Below are 18,139 nucleotides of genomic sequence, written 5' to 3' on the forward strand. Positions count from 1 at the left end.
GCAGCTTCCCTGTTACGGACATCAGTTTCAGCCTCTGAAGAATGCACTTGTGATTGCAATGTGGGGCACCTGAAGAGTCTTCTGCATACACAGAGGCACAGGCCTCCAGTGAGAGGTTGTCTATTGTTTCTGGACACCAAACCATTCTGAGACCTGCCCTAGCAAGAAGTATTGTCAAGTCCCCTATACATTCCACCACATAAAGCATGCTACCAGGTCATTTTCCTCTGTCAGACTCCAAAATCCAAGGACACGGCTCCTGCCACAACCCAGGAGTTCCATTTCTCAACCACATCTTGCAACCTGCTATTTCCAGTCTCCTGGCACGGGTTTAGTCTGGCTCCCACACATGCCCAGCAGGATGCAACCGTCAACAGAAACACCACTAAGGAAGCGTGCCCTGGTCCTGGGCTGGGATGAGTCAGTCCGCTCTCTTCCTTCTAATCCAGTGAACCCAGCGGTAGCTGCAGGCAACCAGCATTCCCTAGGGATGGTGACAGAGGCTGTTGTTGCCCTGCGAATCAGGGGGAGGTTCCCCACCACCGCTGTAGGTGCAGGCACCCAGTACCTGTGCTCTGTCTGTGGTCCCTGGCAGCTGCCCGGGGCAGTGAGGACACACAGCTGGCTGCCAGAGTAAGCCCCGTTTCTGCCGGGCAGGGCCCCGGTGCGCCTGCACTGTCCGTGCTCTTGGCGCAGGCAAGCGGACCTGTCGGTGCCCCTGTGTACCGGTGCTGAGCAGGCAGCCCGGGCCAAGCGCTGTCCCAGGCACGGCCATGGGCTCTGGCAGTGAATCCCTGGTCACCAGCCACCGTGGCTACCATTGCTGTGAGCTGCCAGGCGGCAACTGCCATCTCCTCCATGGTGTCCCCTGCCTGGTGAGTATAGCAGAGGCACCATGGCCACGCTCCCATCTCCTCATCCCTCGAGCGCTGGCCTCGCCCGCCAGCCGCCCCTCCTCTTACCGAGGCATGTGGTGAACAACCCCCCCCCCCCCCCTCGCCCGCCCGCCATCGCCTCAGCCCGAGGAACAATGGCCCCTTGTGCCTGGGCATGTTTTCACTTGCTGCCAGCTGCAGCTCACTCCCGCACCCGCCAGCCACCGCCGCGGCATCCCAGACGGTAAGACAGGCCGCGGAAGCCGCCGCTGCCGCCGCCGCCGCAACCGGCCTTAGGCCTACGACGCCTCATGCCCGGGGCGTCCCGCTCCGGCTGCGGCCCGGGGAGGGGAGTGCGGCGGTACGCGGCTGCCCTCAACGGCGAGCGGCCTCCGGGCTGGCGGCTGCCGGGGCCTCCCCGCCGCGCCGCGGGGGACGCCTGACGGCAGGGGGCGCTGTGCCCAGCAGCCCTTCCGGCCGGGCCGAGCGTCGGGGCGCGCGCGCGGCGACGGCGACGTCGGCGCGAGGCGCGGCGAGAGGCGGGGCTTCCCCTCCCGCTTCCCCCGGTGAGCGCGTCGCCGCCGGGCCCGGACGGGTGCGCATGCGCGGGGCGAGCCGGCAGGCGCGGGCGGGGCGGTGAGGGGCGAGCGCGGTCCCGGGCCGCGATGGGAGCGGAGGCCTGAGCGGCCCCTCAGGCGTCCCTGCTGCCGCGGGAGGGGAAGGGCTGCGCCCGCCGCTCGGCACCCACCGGCGCACCGGCAGGCAGGGGAAGGGGCGCGGCGGCCGGGGCCGGGGCTGGGGGCGGGGCCTAGGCGCGGGCCCGGGGGGGGTGTCGCGGCCTAGGGCGGCGCGGGGGGAGCGCTGCCATCACCCGCCCGGGATGGGGCGACGCAGGAGGCGTGGGGCGGGGGGTGCCGGTTCTTCTGCTCGTCCCCTCCCCGCCCTCTGCCGTCCTCACCTCTCCTTTCCCCTCCGCAGAGGCCGCCCCCGACCAAGGGAAGCATGTTCCGGTTGATGAGGGATGGCGAGCCCGAGGACCCCATGTTTGCCATGTGAGTGGAGCTGGACGTTCTCCGGGGAGGGCGGCCCGGGTCATCCCCGGGGGGACTGGGGTTTGGGGAGGGGGGGACAGGTGTGCCCAACCCTGGCGTCCGAATAGGCGGGCAGAGGGCCTTCTGGGCTGCGGGAAATGCCGCAGCGCAGCAGCTGTCTGGAGGAAAATACAAACATTCTCTTAAGGGGCAGCACAGGGAATAACCTGGTTCGCGTTGGTCTGGTTTCTGTAATAGAACATGGTCCTGGAGGAAAGCATAATTAAATAAAGTAGGCCAAAAGGCATTGCATCTGCCTGAGGAAGAGAGAGCTGGAATACCTAATATTTTTCTTTGCGTAAGGATTTTTTTTTTCCTTATGTAAAGGAGGATTTCAGTTCAAATAGACAAAATCTGCTGTTCCATCCAGTGCTTGTTGCTGTTCTGCACAGGAAGTCGTTAACGGAGCTGGAGAAGACTGCTTTAGCAGTTGTCAAGTTGTAAGGAACTAAGTAAAGAGAAGGCAACAAGTAGTTTTGAAATACGAGTCTTGAAGTCTAACAAAGGTCCTGAGAACTCTTCCTGGGATTCCTTTTACTGAATGTTTTTGTTTCTGTCCAGAGTCCAGACATGGATGCTATTGATAAATTTTGGCAGTGAAACTAAGTTGGCAGCCCTTGCCAAAACGGATAAGGAATAGACTGTAATACAGTAAGAGTTTGATTATGTTAAGCATGGTAGTACTAGATTTGGTGGAATTTATGTGGAGGAATAAAGTACATTTTTGCCTTATAAAGTTGATTAGTTGATAAAACTCTTGCTTGTTAACAAATTAGCAGGAGAGGAGACCTTGATGTCCCAGTTAGTCACAGAATGACTGTATTCTCATTGATGTGGCAGGTATGAGTCTAGCTTTTATTATGGGAAGCATTTCCAGTAGAGACAGAAAAGTATTGGTTTGCAGTAGGTGCCTTTGTGATCTCAGGAATATTCTATGCTGTTGAGGTTATTCATGCTCAAGAGGGATAAGTGTAGACTACGATGTGCAGAGAAGTGCTATGGTATTTCCCATACTTTTTTAACTGTAGTCACTATGTTCTATGACCATTTGTCCTTCTTCTTCTTCTCTCCTTGCTTGTTCACCATGTGTGAATGCGTACAGCCCTCAAAGTGGAGGCTGCAAAGAGGGAAAGGAAGGAAAACCAGTTAGGGATGCCAGTTATTGTTCCCTTTTCCTCTCAAAACTGCAAAAGTTGTATGTTGTCTCAACCTCTTAACAGGTGTACATGTAACATTGTAGGAAAATAGCAGGTGAAGGTTATTTGGGGCGGAGGGATGTCACATGGTGTCAGGCCATACAGTCTATTCTGGAGGCTTCAGTCTTGCAATTGAGTGTGTTTCTATGTGTATATGTGGAGGGGTGAGAGGACAATATCTAGGATCACGTGCTCTCTGGTCCCATTAAGTGTAGTCCTCTCTTTGCAGCCAGGAGGGTCTTTGTGCACCTCCCTGCAAAATGAAGAACTGCTCTGCTAGAAGGGTTTGATTGTTTAGCAAAGCTGTCAATGTAAAGGATTTTGATGGCACAAGAAGAAATGAGTATGAAGTGATGGTGTACCTGGACTGCATATCTGAGAGGTGGCTTTCATTTGTTAGAGCAGTGAGGTTCTGGAATGGCCTTGGCCAATCTTGGCCCTAAAGCGTTAGCAGGAGCAGAACACTGAACTGCTTCTGAACAGAGATCACTTAGTACCCGAGAGGGATTCTGTGGTGTAATACCTTCTATTACAAGAAATAAGATGGGATCCAGATGTCCCTTCCAGCCCCAAGGATCACCATAAGCAACACTGGGTTCTTGGGATTCTGGATTTTCAGCTAGGAAAGGAACGTACGGTTACATAAGAGAAACTCAAACTCAGAAGGGGTGGATTATGTGGGGCTTTGTCTTCTGTCATCCCTTCCTCAATGTTGTTCTCTCCACCTTTCCAAAAGGGACCCTTTTGCTATCCACCGGCAGCACATGAACCGCATGCTTTCTGGAAGTTTCGGCTTCGGTCCGCTCCTTGGTATCACTGATGGGACCACGCCTGGGGCTCGCCAGGCTGGCCGTAGGATGCAGGTAAAAGATGGGCTGAGTACAGGGTAGGTTTCTTAAACTGTCTTGTTAGCATCTCTCTTCCACCATCACTGGGTTGGGTATTCCTCTCACCTTCGCATGGATGGTGGGCACAGAGTGAATCTCTAAAACAGTGCCATTCTTGTCCTTTTCTTTACTCCGCACGCATTAATACGTTGAACACAACTGAGTTCTAGGTTGAATGGGAGGAAGGGAAGAAATGCGTGTTATTTCTCAAGGCTGTAAATCAATATAACTGGGAGAAATTTAGGAGCATCACCTCTGGTTTGTTAGGGGTGGTATGATTTGAACCACCATGAGTCTGGGGAGGACTTTCTTGAATTGTTTGTTGGGCCTGAGTGTTCTCAGTTCTGTTTCTGAGAAGAACAAGGGTGTTCTGAGAAGGATCTAGTGTTTGGCTGTTGCAAGGTCATTCTCTGTTCTGTTTTTCTGTTGTCCTGGCAGGCAGGAGCTGTTTCACCCTTTGGGATGCTCGGCATGGTAAGTTCTCTGTTTTTCTGGGTCAAATTAGAGGCTTACCAAATAGCAGCTTCATACTGAGATTCATCAGCACTGTGTGCAACCAGTGCTAAAATGTAGCCGCCTGTGAGCAAGACCATCTATCTATTCTAAGGGGTAGGGAGGGTGGGAAGGTGTGCAGAAACCAGAATGAGCTCTAGATTTATAGTAATTGGAATACAGGAGAGGGTATTGGAGTGAAACTGGAGACGGCTGTTTTCTCTTAGACCCTTCTAATTGAGTTGCTATATGAATTCAGGCCTTTCCTTTGTTTCCCCTCTAATGTTTTAATCTGGTCTGTGAGCTGTTTTAGAAGAGACGTTCTAATGCAGTTTATATGGGGAGGTTGTATTTGCACCTTGACCAGAGAAGAGCCCTAAAGCTGTTACAGCAAAATATGTCATAGGAATTGGGACAGTTAATATCCAGGAAGAGCAGATAGGTTCTGAATAACCTCATATGTCTGAAAAGAAGCTGCAGGTCTGTTTGGAGGTAATGGAGGAACTGTGACAACACAAGGAAAAGACTTAGCCATCAGTAGGCAGAGGTGATTATTGAACCTCCTTTGCTGATGGTGGCAGATGGAAAAGCCAACAGAATACTTCAGGTGAATAGGACTGGAATGAGAATGACTGCGTGTATGTGAGAACAGCATGCTGATCTCTGTCATCTACTAAAATAATACAGTGGAAATAGCTTATTCCAGATCCAGCAACTTTAGCTGCCTTGCTCTGCAGGATTGCCTCAGTGAAAGAGACTAAGCGTCCCAGAATTGTTGTAGCTCAGAGGAGGATTAACAGATAGATTTCAAAGGATAATAATGTTGCGTGTGAGTACTGCTCTGCTGAAAATGAGAACAAGAGGCTACTTGAGGAAACAAAAAAATCAGCAAGTTTAAACTGACATAGTAATTTTGTTTACATATTGCACAATTAACCTGTGAGACCTGCTGGCCCAGTATGTTACTGCAGCCTTTAGGTTTACAAGATTAAAAAGTCAGGTGTTTGTAGGGAAAATAAGAAAACTTGTTATTATGTTAGAAAGAATACAATCTGTGGAAACTTCCTTGTGGTTTAAATTAAGAGCTGACAGTGATGAGGTGGAAACATCATTGAGGATGACTGTCTTATGGTTAAGATCACTGTAAGTGCATACCTCAGATTTCTTCTCTCAGCTTTGCCAAGTGCCTGGACTCACAAACCCCAATGCATCAGGAATCGAACCCAAACTAAAAGAACAACCTTTGCTGTATCCAGAGATCTGGAGGGCCGGAACACTTGGGCAATGCAACCTGAGAGAACAGCAACCCCAAATTCTGTTTGTTTTCTGCGCTACTGAAAGAAAGGGAAAAGAACAAGTTTTTTCTTCTTACGCAGCAGTTCTTTGTCCCTTGCAGATAGTTTGTTTTTCTTTCCCCCTGTATCTTTCCAAACTGACTATTCTTGTGTTCTCTTTTCCTTTTCATCAGGCAGGTGGCTTTATAGATATGTTTGGGATGATGAACGACATGATTGGAAACATGGTAAGAACCCTCCATAAGCCAGTCTGTATTGAGGGGAGTACTGAGGGTGCTCCTGCCATCCTCTCTAAGGTGGCCCATCTTATTGTGCTTCTTTGGTATGGGCTGTGCTCAGGCTGTCAAGGTGGCAGAGTCTGTAAGCCTTGCTTCATGACTAGGATTCAGTGACAGAGAGCTTATTCCTGAGGCAGGAAGGAGAGATGGGTGAGGAAGGAAGTGTGGGGGTAGACTTGTTTAGCAAGAAACAAGAATTAATTTAATGTATTCTCTGGAAAGATGGACCCATGAGGATTCTATTCTTCCTAGTGTAATTTCTTTCTACTTTGTTGTGTAGAGAGAGAATTAACTGCCATGTCTTCTTCCCTCCCATTCCTTCTTTATACCATTCCCTATTTCTTCTTGCAGGAGCATATGACAAGTGGTGCTAACTGCCAGACATTTACCTCCTCAACTGTCATCTCCTATTCCAACCTGGGTGATGGGCCCAAAGTCTATCAGGAGACCTCAGAGATGCGTTCAGCACCTGGCGGGGTAAGGAGGAGGTTGTAGTGCGTCTTCCCAGCATGAGACTGCTGGTTTTGCTGTGGGTGGATAGACTTCATTTGATGGCTCAGTGCTGGCCACCCACAGCACTTCTGCTTTGTAGTCAGTTGCAGTTTGAGGAACTGTATTGTGACTCACTGAACCATGCTGAGGGCCACTGGGAGGGGATGGAAAGTGCTGGCAGGGGGGAATCTTTTCCCCCTCTTCATTATGTTGCGTCTGACATCCTGGGAGTGGTGGCAGTGCGATGTGACTGAAATACTGCAGGCAGGAATCAGAGTGCCTTATGGTGCCAGGAGAATGAATTGAAATGTTGATCCCACGTGGGAATCTGCCCTCAGATCCGTGAGACTAGACGGACCGTAAGGGACTCGGACAGTGGCTTGGAACAAATGTCGATTGGACACCACATCAGGGAGCGGGCCCACATCATGCAGCGATCCCGGAACCATCGCACGGGTGACCAGGAGGAGAGGCAGGACTACATCAACATGGATGAAAGTGCGTACTGCCCACGTCCTCCTCCCAGGTGCCACTTCCCCACCTCTTCCCCATCTGAGCTTGTTCTTCTCTTACATAGGTGATGCAGCTGCATTTGATGATGAGTGGAGGCGAGAGACATCCCGTTTTCGGCCACAGCGGGGGCTGGATTACCGACGTCATGAAGGCAGCAGTGGCCGTCGGGCTGAAGGAACTCGTCTTGCGATCCAGGGCCCTGAGGATTCTCCTTCCAGACAGTCCCGTCGCTATGACTGGTGAACACAGAGCAGACTTTGTGGGGGGTGCAGCGTGGCCACCCCCAAATCTACCTACACGCTCTTGTAAGTCTTAATGAGCTTTTCTCCTCACCTTCCGCTGGGCGGTTGCCTTGTAGCCATATGATTATTTTTTTTTCATTGCCTCAATCTTACATTGTTTTGAAGTGTTGATTGAAAATGGGTTTTCCCACTTAATCTAGAGACCAGGGGAAGATGTGAATTTTGAGAAAATAGCGTTCTGATTGGGAAGGTGGAAGCTGTTTAAGTTAGCTTTGTCATCAACCAAAAAGTGTGGTGTCAGCCTTAACTGATGGTTGAAATGGTATGAAATAACGTAGGATTGCAATCTGTAGAGTGTTTATACTGTCATCGTATAGAACTTCGAGACCTTTGCTGTCAGTCCAGTTTGAAATAGAAGTAAGTGCTGGTGTCTAGTATCCTGTGTTTTGAATAGGGTTCACCACTAGGATGTGAACTAGTGCTTGAAAAGGGACCTTTTTCCTTTTTTTTTTTTTTTTTTTTTAATGTCTAGACATCATGTCTTATCTGTCTTCTGTGCTGCTTTCTAGTCACCACTTACTCTTTTTATGTTCTCTGTTTTCCTTCCTCCCAGGTACAGACAGTGAAACTCTGAAGACCTTTCAAAGCACCACTCGGACCTTCCTTAAATTTAGTATTAACCTCCCTCCCACTTAAGAATCGAAACAAAGCAACTAATCTTCTGCATTGCTCTTTTTTGCCCCATTTGGGTGCTGCAGTGGGGCATGGGGAATCTCACTGATGTGCAAGGAACGCATTAATTGCCCATTCCTTTTCTGCCCTCCCTTGGTTCTGTTCTTTCTGCCAGTAGTGGTGGGCATCAGGATCTGCCACCTTGCCTCTTCCATCCTTTCTGCTCTTTCTGTGCTGGGTTGGGCTGGTTCTGAAGTTTGTGTTTAGTCCCCTGTGAAAGAAATATGAGGGAATTTTGCTAGAATCCCTTGTTGGTCCCCTCGCCGGGACAGAGGCTTCGATTCCCCTCCTGCTCCTTGGTGCAGCTATGGAGAAGCAGAAGGATGTGTGCGTTAGATAAGGGAGGAGCAGAACAACGGTTGGATCAGCCTGTGGCCCCCCCCTCCCCTGACCCCTCTTCAATCAGCTCCCCCACTTTTTTAATTTGTGAAACTTGTAACTAGATGTTTACTGAATAAAGAAACAAACTGTAAAGAATTGTTGGATCAGTTTTTACCTTCAGCTAACCTAATTTTACCTGCTGTGGAATTAAGTAACCTCTTTCATATCCTTGGGAAATTGCTGAGGAGAAACTTGGTGTTTCATTTTAAGGCTTGATTTTCTTAGAGAAAATAGCCTTATAGCCTTTCCATATAGGTACAAACTGAGATAATGCTCAACATGGGAATTGGGAAAGAAGACCCAAGAACCAACTGTTTGCAAAAATACCCTTTAATTGCTGTAGTTTTGCTGTGCTATCAAGGGAGATTGGTTGGTCTTTCTTGCTGCCTGGTCATCTGTGCAGCCCTGAATTTGGCCTCTGGGATTTCTGCACAGCCAGGGAATGTATCCATTATTTTCTCATTATTTCTCTGCAACAGAGGCTGATATTGTTATGAATGACCTTTGCTTAACTTCTTCAACATTGGGTGAAACTTGAGAGGCATTAGGAATACAGGACTAGGGAAGATCTCCTGGGTTCTTGGGCCAGTTTCCTGCTCCAGCACGCACTCCTACATAAACCTTTTCATAAACTCACTTGGAACAGAAGGCAGAAAGTCGATGCATGACTTACACTTGAAGTGGTGTGCCGGGATCCTGCCCTGTATCCCCATGTTGTACATCTGGGCACTAACAGAGGGACAGACGCCTTGCTGAGGACTGATTGTCTTGCCCAGAAAACAAGAGGCAGAATCTGGCCACTGAAAGTTTAGGGCAAAGTTTGCACATGCTCCACCCTTCAAGGAAGTGCATGGCAGAGCCTTAGTGATGGCAGGCTCTGTCCTTGCTTCCCCATGCTCTTCTGTCCCATAGCAAACCCCAAGTCCTGGTCTTCAGGTGATGGCTCCATATCCAGGTGCAGTTGGAGACTCTCCAGCATCTGGGAGAATGAAGGGAGAGACCTCAGTTGAGACAGTGAAGTAAGTGTTGGAGGGCAATAAGCAGTGACCTGTTGGCAGTGGGCTGAGTTTCTGACCTTGTCATAGTCAAGGCAGGCCCTGAAGAGAGCAAGGCCGAAGGAAGAGCTACGCAGAAAAAAGCAGGGCTTGGGAGAGGTTTAGTGGTGGACAAGTCATCTTGGGTTTGCCAGACTTTGAGAGAAGGAACTGGAGCAGCAGCAGCTCTCATCTCAATAGTAGTCTTGAGCTGACATCAGATGTGGGACCTGGTGCTTTGATTCAGCAAAGAACCCAATGAGGTCAGAAAGGTACTTACAGCATCAAGACAGTGGTGGCAAAGTCTTGGCTGCTCTTTGAGGCAGTGTCTGAGAAAGAGAATAGGGAGATGGGCGTGGTGGTGGGGGTTAACTTGGACCTTTAAGGTGTGAGGATCCGTTCCGGCTTGGTCATAGAATTCTTTTTGACACAGAACAGATTGAAATATGGTAATGGGGATTTCAGTGGTATGAGCTGTTGTAACAGTGACTGCCTACAAGCCAGTCTGACACTTGAGCAAATGTGCCTTTTTCTGAGAGAGATATGCTTTTATCTGGGTTCGTCCTCTGGGCGCCGTTAGGTGCTGCTCTGCTTATGAATGTGGGACCCATGTGTGCTCTTGCACGCTGTGGTGTGACGGGGTGCGATTTACCCGTCTGCTTGAGCCTTGCTAACTGCTGTACAGATGTGTCCAGGATCTCAGCCTTCTCCAGGCGTGACAAGGCTCTGGTAGCCTAGGGAAGCGGGAAAGAGGTTCACTTAGAGGAGGACCTTTTGTTCAGGCTGGGAAGCAGAGATGGGAGCCCAGGAGAGAGTTTTGGAGATCTCAAACCAAAAAGTAAGTACAGGAAGTGTACTGAGAGGGTCTCCCCCTTGCTGGTCCTGAGGTTGACATGGTACATTGACCTCTGACTTCAGAAAGCAGGAGGTTTTTTCCCAAAGGGGGGTGGTAAATCTCACTTGAGTCCTTTGGTCCTGGGAGGCAGTGTTTGGCATCCCTGTCCAACTGATGGAGAAAAAATCCCTTTTCCTTCTCCCACAGCTGTCACCTTCAAAGGGGACTAGTTAAAGCCCCCAGAGCAATGCAGGTCAGTGGTGTTCCTGGATCTTGCTAAGGAGCAAGTTGGGCACCTGGAGTGAGGCAGAGGGGCCTGCTGGGCTTCCAAGGCAGGGGGCGATGACAAAAAGGGGGTGGGGGGCAGAATGGTGTGGAGAGGGGCTGGAAACACCAGAAAAGATGGATGGTGTAACCTCACGTGGGAGTGCATTAGCTACACACTAATAGCATAGAAACTTAAGAGGGTTTTTTTTTGTTGTACGTTCAGTTTTCCATATTTGAAAATTTATCATGAAAATAAAAGCCATTAAAGCTAGCAGGAACTTTGTCCTTAAATGTTTTTGTCAGTAGCCCTGAAGCTCTGTGCACCTCGCACTGCACTTTTTAAAGCACTGTAGAATACTGAGGAAATAACCTTGTGCCAATATTTGTAAACAGTAAATGAGATGATATCCACAGCTGTAAACCAGTTAAACTGACATTAGGTCAAGATAAGAGATCAAAAATGCAATAAATTTAAAAACTGAAATGGATGTATCTGTTTTTATCATTTTCTTGATCTCACTTTCTCAAAATTGTTCCTGTCCAACAGCTGTAATAAGTCACAGGTTGGGTTAACAAAGGCACCATAGCAGTTAAAGGTTACGCCAGCACAAGGTATCTTAGCCACACAAGGCTATTCCCTGATTTAAAAAAAAAAAAAAAAGTAATCATTAAAACAACAAAAGGGCCAATATTATAAATTTTAGTTCATTGATAGATTTCAACTAAGGAGACCCCAGAATATGAAATTATTTCTAGTAGGATGCTGTTCTGAAACTAATGCTCATGAGTAACATGATTAATGATCTGAAAGAAGATATTAAACCAGTGCTGATGAAGCTTTCAGAAGACCCAAGGAACAATGAAGGTGATAAACGATGAGCAAAGATGAGATGTGCAGAGCAGTCCATAACTATTGGTGTGGTGTTTATGTATAAACAGTAAGTATTTTTGGCTGCAGTGAAAGCAGAAAGACATTCATCCAGGAACATAAACATAGTCTGGGGTCTTCCAAGATGGAGGACTGTTTTCTGGAAACTCTGGAGGGACTCCAAAAAGAATTAGGGAATTGGGAGATAACCAGGTAAATGAATGTTACTTGCATAACTCCGCAGGTGTGGAGATGGGCTACGCTTGGAGGCATTAGTCTGCCTTCACCAAGAAGAGGGGTGAAGTTTCTCCCCTACATCACAATAGTGAACCCGCGGTGTGAAATCTCAGTATACCACACTAAAAAGGGCACTAAAGATTAGAAGGACTCGAGAAGGGAGCAGCAGGGATGCCTCGAAGCCTGCAAACACTGACTGGCACTACAAGATAACACCAACTCAAGACTCTTGTGCCTGAGCTTGTTCCACTTGAGCATGGGCTGGTGATACCTGTATGGGAATGAGGTTTCTGACAGCAGAGGGCTCTTTAACCCAGCAGAAAACCTGCAGCTACCTCAGGATGGAACTGGAAATGAGATGCAGACCTTCATGGGAGAGGGTGATCGTTAGAGCACACCTGGGTTTTCCAGCTCTGGCTGCTCCAAACCCAGATGGGGTGTCTCAAAAAGAAGTTGGAGAGCAGGCGCAGCAATGGGGTGAGGTAGTTCTTGGCCACTTGAGAAGCCAAATGATGTGATTATACCTGTCCCTTCAGGCTTTAAAAATCTGTGAATCAGAGAGGAAAGTGGGCTGGCACAGGAGTAGGCTGCAGGGGAGGGTGGGAAGGGGAAGAAGAGACCTGGTGACTTGATGGGGACTTCAAAGCTCGTGGGACCACAGAGCGAGCTGCAGGAAACAGAGCTCTCCGTGAGCATGATGGATTGTTCGGGAAACAAATGCGCACTTCCACAGGGCAAGTGTGTAAAATGCCACAGGCAAACGCCACTCCTGTGGCGCCAACACCAGTGTTGGAGAACAACAGGCTTTAAAATACACCTCAAAACAGGGTTGAGGTTAAAAATCACTTGTTTGATTTTGCAACATTTTTCTGCTTTCCAAAACACTCTGAAAAAAAAAAAAGATTTTATTTTTCAGCCCTCTCTTAAATGTGGAAATTTCCTTATTTAAAGACAAGACTTCAAAAAATGTCCCCATGGGGAAACTCCACTTAGGTTATTATTACTTCCACTGTCTCCCCACACCTGGCTGTTTTGGCTGGCTGGGTTTATTAAACCTGTGGGCACTCAGTACAAACTTGGGGTGGGGAAAAAAGGAGATACAAAGGAAAGGGAATAGAATAGACACTACCTAATTCTAACTGCTGGTGCTGTGATGATCAGAGGCAAGCTGGAAGCAGAGATGCTAGCCTCACGGTATCCATCCCTTACTAATAAGAGAACAGGAGAACAAAGACTGTAAAAAATAAAGATATGAGTAAATAAATAAAACCCAGACACATTGCCAAATTGGATGAGGGTATCACACAGGAAGATATAGGTGGCCTTGAAACAGCAAAGGGACTAAAGTTAGCGGCACAAAGTAAAAGGCACATAGGACCTAAAATCAGTACTTTCTTGGCTGTAAACTGGAGCTTCTTTGATGATAAGCAGCAGAAAAGAAGAAAGACTTGGGATTAGCAGTGAATCATATAATAACTGTAAGCACCTACGGAGGCACCAAAGAGAAGACACACGCAATCTGGGAGGTGTACCTATAGTAGCTATAGGTGTGTGTTACTGTTGCTATGCAAGATGCTGAGTAGACTTCACCTTTGGAAGAGGACTGTGCTCGTTTCTAGCCAAGAAAGCTTAATTTGACATGCCAGTAAGCGCAAGCTTGTAGGATAGCCTAGGAGCTATGGAGAGCTCGTGATGTAGGAGGGGCTGGTTTGGTTAGTTAGGAGAAGTGAAGTCCACACTTACGGGAAATAAACACCAGGGAGGAAGAACAGCTTCAGCTTAAGCTGCGCTGGCGCAGGCATGAGAGAATATAAACTAGCTGTGAATCCATTTAAGGTGGAAATTGGAAAAAAACTTTCTAACCGCTACAGCAGTCAGGTTCTGGGGCAGCCTGCCCGAGGGGACTGGTGGGGACAATAAAATTAACCAGTTTTTGGTTGGCCCTTGAGAAGCTTTCACGAGGGATTACGAGACGGTACCGGTACGAGATCACACTCGGTCACCGGGAGCCTCTGCCTCCCTTCTGCTCCCACCAAACAGATCATCCATCTCCCCGCATCCTGAAGCCAGCGCTAAATGCTTCAGATCCAGGGAAACCTGCAGGAGATGGGGCAAAGCCTCCCCAGAAACATTTTCCCCCGATCCGAAGGTGCTGAGGCTTCACTTGTGCCTCAGCGCAGGAGGGCTTTGAGTTGCTTTTAACGCCTGCCCAAGTGCTACGGTAATTCTGGGTGTTCTGGTTACCCGAATAAGGGTCACAGCTCTTGAATCCAGCTGACACTTCGGCATCTATTGAATTCATCCCAACACAAATATAACTGCACACTGCGGAAATAATTTTACTGCAAGCAAACTCTTTGCCACCAGCAAAGGCGGCAGACAAAAATCCAGCCCAGTTCCACACCGCACCGGCAGGAACACTCCTGGAAAACTGGAGCAGCCCCGAAGAGAAACACCCAAGAGGTTGGTGGCTGAGGAACCAGCAGAGAAAGCAGGTGGGTTTTGGTTTTTTGTTTTTTTTTTTCCCGAATATTGCAGCGAAGCAGTGACTAGTAGTAAGAAAAGGAGTGAGGAAAGATCCCTGTGGGTGGGAATGCACACAGACAGACACCCACGGAGAGGGTGGCAGAGAGGGAAAGGGATCGCAGAAGGAAAATGAGCAGCTATTGCAGGGTGTAAAAAAGGAGGCAAGAAGGACATCAGGGGTCTGAGAGCTCCATTGGCACTGCCGACATCGACCGTGGGACTCCTCTGACTACTGTAGCCTGCGCTGCGCCATAGTCCTCAGCGCACACTAGCCCTCCTGTTTGTCAAAACCCAAACAAACAAACAAAACCCAATCCCTTAATTGTCTCATTTTGGGGGCAGAGGCAAGGGCGGCCTCAGCAACAAAACGCTGGCTCCCTTTGAGGGGAGCTCTGCAGAGGGCCGTTAAGCGTGAAGACGACCTCTACCTCCACAGGTCCTCCAGCACAAACCACTGGAAGATAGGGAAGCCTTCGGACAAGTCCTGCCGGGCACCTGCCCAGCTGTTATGCTTCTCCCCACTCACCAGGTACAGAGAGGCACCGTGGTGGATGCTGGGCTGCTGGCACCATGGTGCCTGACACCCCCACCACCTTCAAGAAGGGGACCTTGCTGCTCCCCAGAAGAAATTGTGCCCCTAGTAATGCAATAAGAAGCATTACCATTATTAACCCCAATTCTGTGGTTACCTCTTGGCACAAGGCAGCTGGCAACAGTCAGACATCAGTAACAGCCATTCAGGTCCTGTCCTACCTCTTCTCTTTTCTGAATCCAGATGTGAAAGCCCCACATATAACGCCCAAAAAGGGGCTGCAACACATCACTGCGGCAAGAGTCATTACACTTTCCGTGCTAGGGCTGGCAGATCTCCTGCTCCTCAAGCTGGGACGAACGCTTCTCCGTACCATCTCCTCTACAATCCCCTAAACCCCATTCCTTTGCCAGGGCGGGGGATGCCGCGTACCCAGGTATTTCGGTTCTGCTCTACTCAGCACCTGTTTCCTCAGTCTTTCCTTGGAGGTAAAAAAAAACAACTCAGGGTTAAAACACAAAGACATTTAAAATTAAAATGAAAACTTGTAATAATAATAATGCTCAGTACTTACCTCACTCTTGCCGTCTTCAAAGTGATTTACAAATGTTACCTAATTAATTAATCTTCACATCCTCTCTGACTGAAATTCAGAGTCACGGCTGAAGTGAGCAGGAAAATAAAAAGCGTGGTTTTCTGGTAAAGGGCGAAGGGAAACCTACGCCCTGCCCGCTGCTTGCCATCCGGCAAGGCAGTTTGCGGCAATATTGTCATTCTGCACCGCACACCTCTCATTTATTTTTCAGTCATACCAAAGGTCTGAAGCAATTTTATCTGCTACCTTCTGCTTCCTTTTTCTTAATGGAGGTCTTAAAAGGTGTTCCCTTTGAAAAGTAAACAACACGGAAGACTTTCAGAGCTGTGCCGAGGCCCCCTGATCAAATACGTTTAATCCCCAGACTCTTCTGAAATCCACAACACAACCAGCCTCGAGAGGGGCAAGTAAGAAAATGGGAAAGGGGAGCAAGTCCTGCGGCGGCGCTTGGTAAACGCTGCCACTGGAGAGCTGAGCCTGGGAGAGAGGGGCAAGCCGGGTGCCGCAAAATGAAGCTGCGGCAGAAGGACGCGGGCAGACTCGCGCCGGCCGTGATTTAGCCCTGAGGAACTGAGCCTGGGGCTTCAGCACAGCCACGGGCCAGCGTGGTGAGCCCACCCAGGACCCCATGTTGGTCCACGTGCTGGTTGCTGTCACCCGTGCATGGTATTTTCTGCGGGGATGCTTCCAACTCCGCTCCCGGGATACGCAGCCTGGATTTAAGCTGTGGATTCAAGGTGTTTAAAAAGACCCTTCGTGCCCAATAGCCACAGTGTGGCTAAAGAGAGCAAAGCCCAACAGGTCAAGAGAGGAGCCAAGACAGTTGGGACAAAGAGTTGTTACGGCTGCTCTTCCTAAGCGCAGGCGGGACTCTCACGGGGCACAAATATCCTCCTCTGTTATCAGTAGCTTCAGCTCTCCCTGGAGGCGCCACCACTCCAGCCCAGCTCCGGCTGGACCTTAGCCAGCTGGGAGGACACATGCTTCGTCCGGCTGCTTCAGCTCCACCCCAAACCCGCTGCCCTCGTTCTTTCACATCGCACCCCAGCGGCTTTGCAAGCGGCTCCTCTTTGAAAAGGGTGTGAGGTGCCAGACATCGGGCAGGTGCTGAGGGCTTGCCAGGGACCACCACTCCTGTCAGCACCTCAGTCCCAGATTAGCCCTTCCCAGGGAGCGGGAGAAGCCGGTGCACATGGACATGGTTGCTTCTCGCAATCACAAATGCAGCGGCACCGTGACTTTCCTCGCTGAGAGAGACAGATGAAGGTGATGCTATGCGGAGGGAAGAAGGCTGAAGGCAGTTTAAACAAAAGCTGGAAGTGTTGCCACAACCCTTCCCTGCAACTTATGGAAAACAGGACTCATCAAGTAGACTCCTTATTGCTGCTAATTAGTTGGACCTCTCCAGGTGGGTTGGACAACCCCAGCGCAGCTGCCCCCTTATGCGCCCCTGCAGCCAGATTTGCACCTCTCCTCTGCACGCCAGCTTCGTGTCAAACCTCTCCCACTTGACACCTCTGTGCCAGATGACTGCAGCTAAGGGGGCTCTGTTCCTCGGGGCACAGGATGGGGAAAAGGTGTGGGGCTACCCGAGCTCTTGGAGACCTTAGTTGGTGACAGAGGTCACCCCAGGACAGGTCAGCATATCTCCTCCCCCTGGCACAGCCGGCTGGGGTGCCCTGCACTGTCATCTTGCGCACAGGGCAGAAAGCTGCTTAATTCTGAGTTTATGGGTTCGGGTGACGGGGGTTCCCCCCCTGAAAGTTAGTGCTGTATTACAGCAGTCCAGAATTACCACAAATAGCAATATTGCACAAATATATTGCACCACAGCACTTTGTGGTGAGTCTTGAGATGACATCACACCTTGCTACCACCAAAACGAACACGGTCTCACTCCCCCTCCCCACAGGCAAAGCCCTTAACAAGGCTCACTCCCTCCCACGCTGCCTTGGCTCCAGCTCTCACCCAGCTGCACAGGGAGCTGACCCAGAAGAAAACCCCCCCAGGCCGGCGGATTGAAGAAGTCTCCATGCAGACAAAAGATCGGGGCTTTCCCTCGTTGGATTAATTTCCCTGTGGTTTGCTCACCCGCAGAAACCTAGGTTCAGGGAAGTGAATTTTTAGCATTGGCACCACGGAAGAGACAGAACCAAGCAGGGGCGGGAGTCACAGTGTCAATTTACATTTACACCATCGTGAGCAGCACGACACCTGCATCTGACTAACTCAGCTTCGAGCCAGTCTCGAGGATGCATCCTCTCAAGAATATAATGCTTTTTTTCTGGCCATCTCACAGAAGTCAATTTAATCAGTATTTTTTTTCCCTGACCGGGCTCCAGCATCACCCAAGAATGGCTTAAGCAACATCTATACCATGAAAACTCACCCAGGTGGGCCTTGACTCTATTACCTTCAACTGTCAGACAAATCCCTGCATCACTTTCCATTTTATCCAGGATCACAGGGTATGTAGTATTGACACAAATATGAACTTCTTCCGTAGTGTCTGCGCCCTCCTCTGAGACTGCCTGAAAAGCACCTCCTTTGAACATTCCAGATGCAAATCAACCACACAAGAAACTCATTTAAATAAGATTTATAATTAATTCCTGCTTTATGGACTCGCATCCCAACAGAGCTACCGTGGCACTACCCTTTGGAAAGGGAAGTGAGTATTTTGAGGGCATTCCACCCAGAACTGGGACGGAGGCTCTCAATATCATGACTTCTTTCGGAACATTCAGAATCAGTATATGAGACAAAGACGT

General features: G+C 49.4%; 1 protein-coding gene across 5 annotated transcripts; it reads left to right on the forward strand.

The window, feature by feature from the left end:
- Positions 1–856: 856 nt before the first annotated feature.
- Positions 857–8,564, forward strand: MLF2 (myeloid leukemia factor 2). 5 transcript variants are annotated; one of them, XM_082484168.1, is made up of 9 exons: positions 857–875; positions 1,854–1,927; positions 3,899–4,025; positions 4,488–4,523; positions 6,010–6,063; positions 6,466–6,591; positions 6,945–7,104; positions 7,184–7,424; positions 7,975–8,564. In XM_082484168.1, exons 2-8 carry the CDS (start codon positions 1,878–1,880, stop codon positions 7,360–7,362), a joined length of 732 nt encoding a protein of 243 aa, XP_082340294.1. In that variant the 5' UTR covers positions 857–875; positions 1,854–1,877; the 3' UTR covers positions 7,363–7,424; positions 7,975–8,564. The 5 variants fall into 5 exon arrangements, with proteins under 5 accessions (XP_082340294.1, XP_082340292.1, XP_082340291.1 ...); XM_082484166.1 differs by lacking the exon at positions 857–875 and adding an exon at positions 1,501–1,511; XM_082484165.1 differs by lacking the exon at positions 857–875 and adding an exon at positions 1,513–1,637.
- The last annotated feature ends 9,575 nt before the right edge of the window (positions 8,565–18,139 follow it).

Source organism: Vanellus vanellus (genome assembly GCF_965231255.1).
Source record: "Vanellus vanellus genome assembly, chromosome: 1".
Classification (NCBI taxonomy): Eukaryota; Metazoa; Chordata; class Aves; order Charadriiformes; family Charadriidae; genus Vanellus; species Vanellus vanellus.